Here is a 13,201-nt window from a genome sequence, read left to right as displayed (position 1 = left end):
CCCTGCTCGCTCTGCAAAGGTTGCTCAGAACTGACCTTCTCCAAATAGCCCCTCACCTCTCCGCAGCTATTTTCTTGAGGTCGACAAGGCAAGGGCGTGGTAAGACGGGCAAATCATTAACCAAGTCTCTTGTTTCCTCATGTGAGGAACAGGAGAGCCTGAGCAACATTGAGTCTGCGTCCTAGAGTCTATGTTTTATGAACCTTTAAGGCACTGGGAGCGCAAAAACACAAACAGAACTGTGTATTCCCGTGGGTGAGCCCCAGTGCGGTGCCCAAAGCCTATGCTTTGAAGGTCCTCGGGCGTCTCTGTCTGCAGGTCTCTTGGACTGTCCACTCTATTGGGGGGTGGCCTGACGCATCTTTGTGCAAGTCTGTTGGCGGGGTGTTACCTGAGATCCCGCAGCCCTCCCAGGCGCCGGAGGTGGAGCGAGCCCTCTCCAGGCTCCGAAGGATTGCGGGTTCTGTGTCGAATCTGCTGGCGGTCACCCACCCGGCGCGGCGTCGCGGGGTTGGGGAATGTGCGGCTGCGCGCGCGCCGCGGCGTTTACGCGGCGATTTCATCATGCTCCCGGCCGGGCCGCGCGCGCCGCTTCCGCCGCCGCCCGCCCCGGACCGCCCAGGCCCGCCGGCTCATGCCCTCTCTGCGCCCAGCGCTGCTTAGAGCCGCTCGCGCCGTGCTGCTACTGTCGCTGCCGTCCCGGCTCCCGGCCCAGCCTCTGCTCCGGCCCTGCCGGCGCCTCAGCACGCCCGCCCGCGCCCCGACCTCATTCCCCGCCGCAGCCTCCCGGAGCAGCATGGACGGCACCGGGGCTGAGGAGGTGCTCGCCCCTCTCAGGCTCGCAGTGCGCCAGCAGGTACCGGCATTCTGCGTCTCTCCTCGGCCCCGGGCTCTTCTCCCTCTGGTCTGCTCCGCGTCATCCTCTGTCCTCCTCGGGCACCCGTCCACCTCGCGAGTTGCTCCTTTCCTTCATCCGCTGGAAGCCCTTGGTTTCCTGGCATCTTCCTCGTCTCCCCCGATTCGGACTCAAGTCCCCGCGTGCGTCGGCCACCTTCCGTGTCGTGGACACGCGTCCTAGCCTCTCCTTGGGTGACTCCCTCGGATCCCCTTCGATATCCTGAGTCCGTCTCCTCGCGATCTGCTCTCCTTTCCCAATCCTTGTTAATGTCTGCGCCTTTCCTCTCCCCCATGGGGCTGGGATCTGTGACCTTTGGTACTTCTCCTGGCCTAGCTCAATAACCTCAACTTCAGTTTTCCAATCTCTGCGGTGTTCTTTGTGCCACCCGGGTGGTGAGGTTCCCAGTTCTTTCCCGGTCAGAGGAGAAGCTGTTTTGTTTTTATTCCGGACTCTTTTTTTTTTTTTTTTTTTTTTTTTTTGTAAATCTTCAGGATGCTTTGAACAATGTTTCCTCCTTGACACCTTCCTTCATTTAGTGCTTGGTTTTGCCGAATGATCGGCTGAGAAATAAGTTGAAGCGTGGATGTGAGGAGGTGTTGAACTTCTTTTTCTAATCATGATGTGAGTTCATCATCCTTAGCTCATCGTCCTTCGCTCCTGTCATCTTCTCTGGGTTCTTAATAGTCTTTTAGACTATTTGGAGTGAGTGAGCTTTCAGATCGTAAACCTGGGAAACTGTAAATATTGTTGGGTTCCTGGGTGAAGTCAGCCATCCTCTGTATGGAACACTGAAATTTGATTTTGCGGAAAGGAGGGAACTTTCATGGACTGGAGTGCTTGGTAATTTAATACAGGCCTCCTTTTCCTAGGGTACTGCATGAATATTAGAATTTAGAAAGGACAAGGAAAAGATTAGTTCAAGTGGATTCCTACATCAAGTCAGGCAGAGCCAAAAGCTTGGAATAGGACCCCAGAATTGATGACCTAGGAGTAAATACCAAATAGGTTTCTCCTGCACGGGTGCCTGATGCAATAACTTCCCTTAGCTACGGAGGGTGGAACCCTCTGTCTCTCGGAAATAATTCATTGGGGCACAGTTGCCAAAAATTCAGCAAATTTTGCCACTTTGTAATGTCTGCTTTTTTCTAGTTTGAGAGTGACTGATTCAATAGTATTTTGTTTTGAAATTGCACTATAGGCTTAATTTTTTCTTATCCTTGGTGTCAGAAGGCTGTGTATGCTTATTCTCTGTTTCCCTCCACCCACCCTACCCAAATAAATTAGGTGTGGTTCCTTTGTCTTTCCTGTAACTCACACTTTTTTTTCCATATCTTTTACTTGAAGAAGGAGAATACATCTAATTTGGGAAAACACACCCCCAAACCCCTCCCTCTGCCACGTTTGCCTGAAACTGCTGTACAGATTATCCATGTGTAGTAAGACTATGGGACTAGTGTAACAGAAGTCAACTTTGATCATGGAACAACTTTCCGATGCAGTTACTATTAGTGTATTGTTTATGTTAGCTTGGGGTTTTTTTTTGTTTGTTTGTTTTTGTTTTGGGGACTTTAAATTTTTTTCTGAAGATGTAAGTTAGTTGATGTCAGTTCGAGTTCTTTTTCCATTTCTCTAGGACCACACATGTATCAGTTAGCTACCTGGAACTTTGAATCACACAGATTCCAGTGTCAGCTGGAAGGGAATTTAAAGATCACTTACTTAAAGCCTTTTTTTTTTTTTTTTTTTTTTGCTTATGAGGAGATGAGACACTATCACATCTATCCATTTGACATACTTCCATTGGGAAGTTAGTGCAGTTGAAGACATTCTTGGAGTGGGATTTTTAAGGCACTTAACAACTGGTCTTGTTAGTGGCATGTGTTGTTTTTTTTTTAATTTTTGAAAAAATTTATTTATTTTTGATAGAGACAGAGCACAAGTGGGGGAGGGGCAGAGAGAGAAGGAGACACAGAATCCAAAGCAGGCTCTAGGCTCTGAGCTATCAGCACAGAACCCGCCGCGGGGCTTGAACTCACAGACAGTGAGATCATGACCTGTCTTTGAGATCATGACCTGAGGTGAAGTCGGACGCTTAGCCGACCGAGCCACCCAGGTGCCTGTCATGTGTTTTATATAAATTTGCTAATCTGCTAGACTACGTGGATGCTGCTGCTTTTTCATTTGTTGATTGACTGAAATGTATTTTCCCATGGCATATTCTTAGTCATTTCCTGGAGAATTAGTTATGGAACTTGTTGGAGGGCTTCAGAGTATCTAGAAAACGCGTTAGTTGTTTGATCAAGGGCACCCTAAGGCAGTTGAAGTTTTTAAAATTTTTATTAGTATTATTATTTTTAGTAATCTCTACTCCCAAGTTTGGGCTCAAATTCACATGCTCCCTGAGCTGAGCCAGCCAGGCAGCCCAGGGCAATTGAGTTTTAAAAAAAGGTGGGTATAAGCACAGTATGGCCAACCTTCGTTTTGCCAAATAAGAGTAATTAAAAAATTCGTGTAATCCTCAGACCACCATCTGCTTTCCCCTTTCATTTTATAAAAGAAAGTATATTTTATTTATTTATTTATTTTTTATTATTATTTTTTTTAATTTATTTTTTTTTTCAACGATTATTTATTTTTGGGACAGAGAGAGACAGAGCATGAACAGGCGAGGGGCAGAGAGAGAGGGAGACACAGAATCGGAAACAGGCTCCAGGCTCCGAGCCATCAGCCCAGAGCCCGACGCGGGGCTCGAACTCACCGACCGCGAGATCGTGACCTGGCTGAAGTCAGACGCTTAACCGACTGCGCCACCCAGGCGCCCCAAGAAAGTATATTTTAATACAGAAAAGCACATTATAACTCAAAGAACAGTCTTTTTTTTTTTTTTTTTTTTTTTAAGGCTTTATTTTTTAAGTAATCTCTATACCCAGGGTGGGACTCGAACTCACAACCTGGAGATCAAAAGTCATATGATCTACCAACAGAGTCAGTCAGGCACCCCGTTTTAAAAATTTAATTATTTATTTGTTTTTAGTTAGTTATTTAATTTTTTTTAGTTAGTTAATATACAGTGCAATATTGGTTTCAGAAGTAGAATTCAGTGATTCATCCCTTACATACAACACCCCCATCACAACAGGTGCTCTTTCTTAGTTACCCCTCACCCATCACCCATCCAGCCCATCTCCCACCCATGTCCCTCCATCAACCCTCAGTGTTTTCTTTATTGTTAAGAGTCTCTTGTAGTTTGTTTACCTTTATTCTTTACCCCCTCCCCGTATGTTCATCTGTTTTATATCTGAAATTCCACATATGAGTGAAATCATATATTTGTCTTTTCCTGATTGACTTATTTAGCTTAGCATAATACACTCTAGTTCCATCCACGTTGCAGATAGTAAGATTTTGTTCTTTTTGATGGCTGAGTAGTATCTCATTGTGTATATGTACTACATCTGTATCCATTCATCAGTTGGTGGACATTTGGGCTCTCTCCATAGTTTGGCTATTGTTGATAATGCTGCTATAAACATGGGGGTGCATGTACCCCTTCAAATCTGTATTTTTGTATCCTTTGGGTAAATACCTAATAGTGCAGTTGCTGGATTGTAGGGTAGTTCTATTTTTAGTTTTTTGAGGAACCTCCATACTGTTCTCTAGAGTGGCTGCACCAGTTTGCATTCCCACCAGCAGTGCAAGAGGGTTCCCCTTTCTCTGTATCCCCGTTTTTAAGCAGCCTTTTATATTTATTATTTATTAATTGATATTTATTTTTTTATATTTAATAGGTTTAGGTTTGAAAAAAAGATCTAATGCATTGTCCCTTTTAATTGTTTTTTCCTTTTTACTGTGTGTTGGAAAAACCTCTGTCTTGGAGTGTCTTGTTTGGGAACTATTGCTCTATGGCAGTGGTTCTCTGGTCTGCAAACCCTTGGTGGTCCTTAAGGTCAAAGTCAGTTTCATAATAAAACTGAGATATTATTTTCGTTTTTTACTGTGTTGTTAATTTGCACTGAAAATGCAAAAGCAGTGGTGAATATAACTGCCTGCCCTTACTGCTAATCAAATGAGGACACCAAACCAAGTCCTATTGTCTGTCATACTCTGACAGTTAAAAAAAAAAAAAAAAAAGTCAGTTTTGCTTTAGAGTGTCCTTGATGGAGCAGTAAAAATTATTAATTTTATTAAATCCAGGCCTTTGTTCTTACATCTTCTTAATGTTCTGTATGACAAAATGGGAAATCCACACATAAAGCATACTGAAATATGATGATTGTCTCAGGAAGAACACTCATGTGATTGAGTTGCAAGCTGACCTATCTGCTTATTTTCATAGAACACTATTTGTAAAATTCAGTTTGAGCATTCATCTTCTGGAAAATGAGTGACGTGAGTCTGTCATTTCAAGGAAACAACTGATGGTATATGTAGCCAATAATAAGATCAGGTTTTCGGTTAATTTTAGAGTTTTGGAAAACTTACCTGCTGCATAAGCTTGACAGACTTTTCTGATGGGATGAGTGGTGATATTAACAAATGTACTTGTTTTGATACAGTATGATAAACAGGTCAGTATTTAGAAGATCTACATAACTGGGTTAACATTTTCCAAATGACCAGTACATGTTGTTATGGAATCAAATATTGGTAAGAGATTTATTCAGAGTCTAAGATACATCAGTGAATTTAATGTAACAGAGTATAAAAATGTTCCTTGTTATAGTTTCCAATTCCACATTGCTACTAACCTTTAAGAAACTACGACTTGTCAGAATTTTGGCATAGTCTAAAGAAGAATATTCACAATTATTTGAAAAGACTTTTAAAATTCTCCCTTAACTTATGATATTCTTTGTATACTTTACCATTAAAATGTTATTTTGCAAGATGGGCAGATACACACATCTAACTGTCTTCTATTAAGCTAGAAATTAAGGGATTTGCAAAATTACAAAACTGTCACTGTTTTTCGTTTTGTTTTGGCAAATAGTCATTTTTACAAAAATGTTATTTTTATTCACGTTAGCACATATTGAGCTTTTATTTTTACTTTAAAAGAATTAATAACTTTTTAAATTTGCATTTTAATTTTTTTTTTTGAATGGAGCCCTGCTCAGCTTTTGACTTTTTTTTTTTTTAATTTTATTTAAATCCAAGTTAGTTAACATGTAGCGTAATAATGGTTTTAGGAGTAGAATTTAGTGATTCACCACTTCCATGTAACACTCAGTGCTCATCCCAACAAGTGCCCTCCTTAATGCCCATCACCCACTTAGCTCATCATGCATTTTAATTTCTAATATAGCACAAATAGGTAGAAATAACCCACAATAACAAAAGCTGTTTGGGATCCTCAGTATTTTGTTTTTTAAGTTTATTGATTTGTTTTGCGAGGGGGGTGGGGAGAGAGAGAGAGAGAGAGAGAGAGAATGAGAATCAGCAGCAGGCTCTGCACTATCAGTGCAGAACCCGATGTAGGGCTCGAACTCATGAACTGTGAGATGGTGACTTTAGCTGAAACCAAGAGCTGGTTGCTTAACCGACTGTGTCACCCAGGCACCCTGGGATCCTCAGTAATTTTTAACAGTAGAAAGGGGTTCTAAGACCAAGAAGGTGTAGAACTGATGCGTTAGGGGAATGTAAAGGGCTCAGAATGCTGCCCACAGTGCATAGTATACTCTTGGTAAATGTTAAGTATTGATCTGAAAGGATTGTGGCTTGTTAGAGCACTAGTGTTACCAAACAAACCATTGCTGGCATGGAGCTCACATTTTCTTGGGATTGCCAGTTTGATAACATTTTGCACCTTTACAAGAGGATTGATGTCTTCTGAATTTGGTGAGATAGGATGATAGAGGAACCTTTTTAGTGCTTACTTGGGAGGTCTTTAATAATGATTTACTGTCTGAACCTCTTACATGTCTAATGGTGGGAATAGACATGTGAATAACATTACTTGTGTTTCAGTATTTCAGATTTTCTTTTGCTGTGATGGGGAAGATACAGGTGAAACTCTCATCTTGGTAGCAGTAAGAAGTCTTAGGGTTAAGAGCCCTGGATTTTTCTCTGCTTTGATTTTTCTGGACTGTGAGTGTACATTAAAGCTCTTGCTTAATCCCAAGGGCAAGTGAAAAGTTTATGAAGTTTTTGTCAAGGATTATAATACACTTGGGAATCTGAGATGAACTCAACAAGAGTCCTCTACCCACGTATGTGTAAAGGCAGCATCTTACAAGGCCAGAAAATGTTTTCTTGTTGGGTTTTCTTGGCCAACTGAATATGCACCATATGCACCATGATCCATTAAGAAGATCCCTTGGAATGATTTCTCATCTAATAGCTACCCTGCTTTATAATCAGAGGCTTTTAGTTATTAATATGTGTCTTAATGGTAGGAATTTACCCAGGAACTAAGCTTCTCAAGGATAATTTAGAGATGTTGATGATATTTCATGTCAGTTTCATTCAGTACATACATACCATACATGGAAGCACAACCCAAAATATAATTGATTGGTGAACAAAGAAGGAAGAAAAATAGTTAGAAGTTAGGACTTCTTAAGTACCTTCATTCCATGTTTAGATCACCTCCAGTTCTTTTGTTTTCAGGATTGGATCATTATAAATCGCGGTTTAATTATTCTATTATTCAGAATAAACACGATTATTTCCTTTCTTCACTGCATTTTACAGATGACTAACCCAGTGTGGGAATCCTCACTCACATACCGCTTCTTTTTAATAGCTGCACTTTCTTTGATGTATGTATTCTATGCCTGAACCTTAAAAGACCAAAAAAAAAAAAAGTGCTTCAAGGGAATTTATTTTAAATTCTTCCTGTCTTTACTTTTACGTGTGGCCTTGCTTGGTAGTGTTCTATGAGAAGCTCCAAAAGAAAAAGTGTATGAAATATGTGGGAGTGCTAATAACTTGACATATAGGGGATAGGTATTCAGAAGAACTGCTTGCTTACTTATTCAGTCATTCATGAAGAACCACCATTTGCCAACCTCTTTTCAAAACAGAGGTTTTCACAGAGTTCTTATCCTCATCAAAAAGCAGTTAGTGAACATTTATGAGATAGGTGCTCTTGGTAGGTAGAGGAAAGGAAAAGAACCACTGAATAAAGAATAAGTCACTAGATATTGACTGAATACTAAGTGCTTTGTACTGTGCTAGGTTTAGTTTGTGATATCAATCAACAAATATTTGAGTGCCAGAATTGACATGCGAGAATTCCCATCTTAAAAGGGCCTACTTTATACTGACAGGGACAAATAAAATGTGTGTAAATAAATAAGGCACTGGATTGATAGGGTGACTTCAGTTATTGTAAGTGAAATGAAGAAGCTAAAGTTAGAAGATGACTGAGGATGTTGCTTTAGCTGGAGAGGCCAGCACAACTATAAAGACTGTTAGTGTGTAATCACACCAGACTCATTTGCATAAGATAAAATAAGAGGAATAACCAATTCAGTGGCTCTCAACTTTCAGACCCAGTGTCCCTTTTTACACCAGATATTTTGGAATCCCCCATTACGATCTGATAATGAAATTCATAGAAAATATCTATAAAATCTAATTAAAGTATGTGTACACATTATGTTTTAAGTGTAATACGAAGAAATAATTTATAATAAAATAATTTGTATTTCTTTTTTAAAATGTTTGTTTATTTTGAGAGAGCATACGGCATCCTGGGGAGGGCCAGAGAGGTAGGGGGAGAGAGAATCCCAAGCAGGCTCTGTGCTGTCAGCGCAGAGCTCTATTTGGAGCTCAGTCCCACGAATTGTGGGGTCATGACCTGGGCCAAAATCAAGAGTCGGATGCTTAACCGATTGAGCCACCCAGGTGCCCCTAAAATAATGTGTATTTCATTGTGTAAATTCTTGGGTATGAATCCACTGGAAGTTATGCAGAAGTAAGCGAATGCTTATACCTGTACATGGATTTACAGTGAGTGTGATTGTAATGGATACACATTGATAAAGGTGTATCCTGTTGGTTGCCCAGATACCACGACAACATTGCCATTGGTTACATGTTGTTGTTTGTTTCAAATAATAACTCTTTGTAAAATTGTGAACAAAACAGTGTATAGTTTAGTCTTCATTTAAATTATATTTTCCTGGCATTCCTGGAAAACTCAGTGGAGGTTAAAACTGGGAGAATACTTCTTATTATATGTAAGCAGAGTTAGGTTCTAGGTTCAGGTAATTATAAACATCTTTGTCACTTCCTGACCAGGACATTCTAAAGTAGAGTTTAGAATTGCAGAGAGGGAAACTGTCACTGAAAGAGGGGAAGTAAGTGGGAGCTTAGACGATGTCAGCAACAAGAGGAAGGGGTAATGATGGGCACTTCAAAGGAGCTTGTGTTTTAGAAGGAGGAAAGAGCAATCAGTTTGAAAGTGCAGAGAGGAGTAAGGAAGACATGATCCCATTTCCAGCCTCTGAGGCTCAAAGGGCTGGGATAGAAAACTCACCCTGTAGTTGAAACAGTGTCAAGAGGGGGAACTATTGTAATGCTGGAGTATTTGGGAAATGAGTTTCATTAAGTGAAGGAAGATGCTTTTGGATAAGAGGATGAACATTGTTGAAAGCATGGGGGTAGGAACAGTCACCAAACTAAGAATGCTATGCGTTTGTGAGAAGTTTACAAAGGTGGGAGAGAAATGACATGAATTAGGGTGGTTTGGGGTGAGTGTACCTCAGTGCAGACACCTTTGGATGAGAACCAAACTGGTCATCCCTTCTAGCAATCTAGTCTGTGAGGTGTGAAAGGGGGAGTGTAGATTGAAATTTGAAACCGACCACATATTGGAGGTAAAGAAGGATAACTTGATGTTTCTTGTTTGGAAAGTGGTAGATGTTGTTAACAAATAGCAATACATAGGAGAAGGAGCAAGTTTAGGACAGAGAACGATAATAATTCAGTCATAAACAAGTTGTGTTTGAAGTATTTGAAAATGACTCCGCCACAACCAAGTTCGGGTATTTTATAGCATGATAACAGCTATCAGTTTTTGTGTGTCTGATGTTTGTTAGGTACTGTTGAAAATATTCTACTTAAATTGTTTCACTTACTCTTTATAGCAACTCAGTGAGGTATTATCATCCTGATTTTATAGTTGAGGAAACGAGCTCAAAGAGGTTTCAGCTTGTTCAAGGTTTCACAGTTACCTGATCAGGGATGAAAAATCCACGTCTTTAATCCCTCATAAATACCATATTTTACAGACTTGTCTAGATGTGGATTTTTGTTTTGCATGTCGTTTGAATTTCATTGTGCTTCCTAAATCTGAGAATTCCTGTCTTTGAGCAATTATAGAAAAAATTCAGTCATTATCTTTTCTTTTTTTTTTTTCTTTAATTTTTTTTTTAACATTTATTTATTTTTGAGAGACAGAGAGAGACAGAGTATGAGCAGGGGAGGGGCAGAGAGAGAGAGGGAGACACAGAATTCGAAGCAGGCTCCGTGCTCCGAGCTGTCAGCACAGAGCCCGACGCGGGGCCTGAACCCACACACTGCGAGATCATGACCCGAGCCGAAGTCGGACACTTAACTGACTGAGCCACCCAGGCGCCCTTGTCATTATCTTTTCAGATGGAACCTCTTACAGATTTTCTTTACTTTCTTTGAGAATTCTGGCTGGATAAACGTTAGACTCTCTTTTTTTCTGTGTCTCATTACCCTGTTTATATTTTTAACTCTTTGTCTTGCTGCTCCATTCCATGGATTACCCATGGCTAATTTATTTAGGTCTATACTCTTAAGTCACTAATTCTCTCTTCTACTTTGATCTGCTATTTAACGTGTCCAGTGAGTTTTTAATTTCTGTGATTCATTTCTAGATGACCGATGTTCTTTTTCCCCCTTTTTTATTGTTTATATTGAAGTATATCTGACACACAGTGTTAACATAGGTGTACAACATAGTGATTTGACAGGTTTATACATTATGCTGTGCTCACCACAAGAATAACTACCACCTGTCACCATACAACACTATTACGGTATCATTGACTATATTCTCTGTGCTGTACCTTTTATCCTCATGACTTATTCATTCCATAACTAGAAGCCTGTGTCTCCCACTCCTCTTCACTCATTTTCCCCAGTCCTCACCCTCTCCCCCTGTCATCTCATGGGACCTGAACCTGTGTGGTTCTTTTTCAGGTTTCCTGATGGTTTTTGATAGTCTCTTATTTATTGCTCATGTTTTTGACTCCTTTCATTATTTTTTTTAAAACCGTCTTAAGCGTTTACAAAGTGTATTTGATCATTCTAATACTTTGGAGGCTCTAATTCTGTTGTCATTTCTGCTGAGTCTCATCTATGGTGGCTTGTTTCCTCATGTGTTTTTAAATTTTGAGTTGAGTGCTTATTATTTTGGTGACCTTGATCTGTGAAAATCCTAAAAAGCCTATGTGGAAGGTCTAGAGAGCAGTTACTTCTGCTGGAAACCCAAAGGCTCTATCAAGTTGACAACTTTAATTTCTCAGCTTGAAGTTTCCCAGACCATGTAAGTAATGTTTGTTTGCCTTCTCAGATCACTTACTCCACCACATTACCCTAAGTGTTGGGATCAGTGTACAGGTGGTAGGTTGTTGGAAGTGAACAAGATATTCCAGAGAAATCAGTGAGGAAAAATTCCAACAATTAAGAAAAGGGCAGAGGCGGGGGATGCCTGGGTGGCTCAGTCGGTTAAACGTCCGACTCCGGCTCTGGTCACGATCTCGCAGTTTGAGTTTGAGCCCCACATCCGGCTCTGTGCTGACAGCTGAGAGCCTGGAGCTTGCTTCGAATTTTGTGTCTCCCTCTCTCTCTCTGCCCCTCCCCCATTCATGCTCTGTCTCTCCCTCTCTCTCTCTCTCAATAATTAAAAAAACAAAAAAGTTAAAAAAAAATAGAAAAGGGCCGAGGAATAGGAGTCAGTAGTGACCCAGACGAAACGGGGTGTCTGGGTGGCTCAGTCGGTTAGGCTTCTGACTTTGGCTCAGGTCATGATCTTATGGTTCTTGGGTTTCAGCCCTGTGTCTGGCTCTGTGCTGACGATGTGGAGCCTGCTTGGGATTCTCTCTCTTTCCCTCTCTCTCTGCCCCTCCCCAACTCGCGCTATCTCTTTCTTTCTCTCTCAAAAATAAAATAAATAGACTTAAAAAAAAAGAAATGGCCAGAGAAGTAGGTGGGAAAGCGATATAGTCTGGTTTTTGTAAATAGGGGAGAGATTCAAGGGGAGGGTGGTTGATTTACTGGCTCTTGGTGTTCTCAGTACTAACCTGTTCTTTCATACTTTTTATCAATGCTTTTCTCTCCTCCTTTTCCATGTGTCCCCTCTCCCAAAAGGAAAAAGAAAGCACACTAGTACTTACCCCTTAGAACATAGTCATTTGTATAGTAATCTGGGTTTGTGTGTTTTGCTGAGGGCACAGACCTTCAGTTATTTATGACCTCTCGCGTAATAAACATTTGAATTGCCTTATTCTTACACAGATGCTTTTTAAAAGGCATGCTTAAAAACACATTCAAAACTTTTCTTGACTTCTGAAACCGGTCCTGACTATACATTCTCTTTGTTGGCCAGGGAGATCTTGTACGAAAACTGAAAGAAGATAAAGCACCCCAAGTAGATGTAGACAAAGCCGTAGCAGAGCTCAAAGCACGGAAGAGGGTCCTGGAAGCAAAGGTGAGTCTTGGGATCCTAAAATAGGAACGTAAATTGGTCTAGGATTGTTAATCTGTCAGGGTGGGAAAGACCTAGAAGAGTGTCTGAACAGGTATCATTTGCTTTATCTCTATTTATCCAGAATGCCTTCTCCTCCCCCGCTACCCAGCAGACTTCTCATCCTTTCAAATCGCATCTCAAAATGTCACCTTTTCTATGAAGCCTCCCTGACTTCTGACCTCCCCCTCCCCCAAATGCTAGACTCAGTATGCTCCGTGAATTTCCCTGGAAGGCATTGTGCTCACTCTTCTTTATGAATTCTTCCATGCCTGTAAATAGTGGTTTTGTGTTAAATTTTTTCTTTTAAGGAAAAGGTATATCCATCTAATACTTGCTCCCAAATCTTTCAAACAATAAATCTCCCATCACCAAATTGAAATCGTGTGGAATTCTAATTCATGATCTTACTACTGTAATCCACTAAAAATTCAGACATTGCTTATCAGTATCTGCATCTAAGGAAGCTTAGTCTTGTAATCTTAGAAATGATCATATACTTTGCTAAATAATTAAGTAAAAGTACCTTTTCTGTAACTCAAAGGGGGAAAAAACCCTAAGGTTTCTATTTTTTAAAG

General features: G+C 40.7%; 1 protein-coding gene across 1 annotated transcript in view; it reads left to right on the top strand.

The window, feature by feature from the left end:
- Positions 1-581: 581 nt before the first annotated feature.
- The window catches only part of GARS1 (glycyl-tRNA synthetase 1), a 44,002-nt gene continuing 31,382 nt past the window's right edge, over positions 582-13,201 (top strand). The window contains exons 1-2 of the mRNA XM_040472333.1: positions 582-856; positions 12,486-12,587. Coding sequence (XP_040328267.1) covers positions 635-856; positions 12,486-12,587 — 324 coding nt within the window. The 5' untranslated portion in view covers positions 582-634. The remainder of the gene's footprint in view (positions 857-12,485; positions 12,588-13,201) is intronic.

Source organism: Herpailurus yagouaroundi, unplaced genomic scaffold, assembly GCF_014898765.1.
Source record: "Herpailurus yagouaroundi ecotype Mexico unplaced genomic scaffold, PumYag 100, whole genome shotgun sequence".
Classification (NCBI taxonomy): Eukaryota; Metazoa; Chordata; class Mammalia; order Carnivora; family Felidae; genus Herpailurus; species Herpailurus yagouaroundi.
Note: the sequence above shows the minus strand (reverse complement) of the source record. Positions and strands in the feature narration are given on the sequence as shown.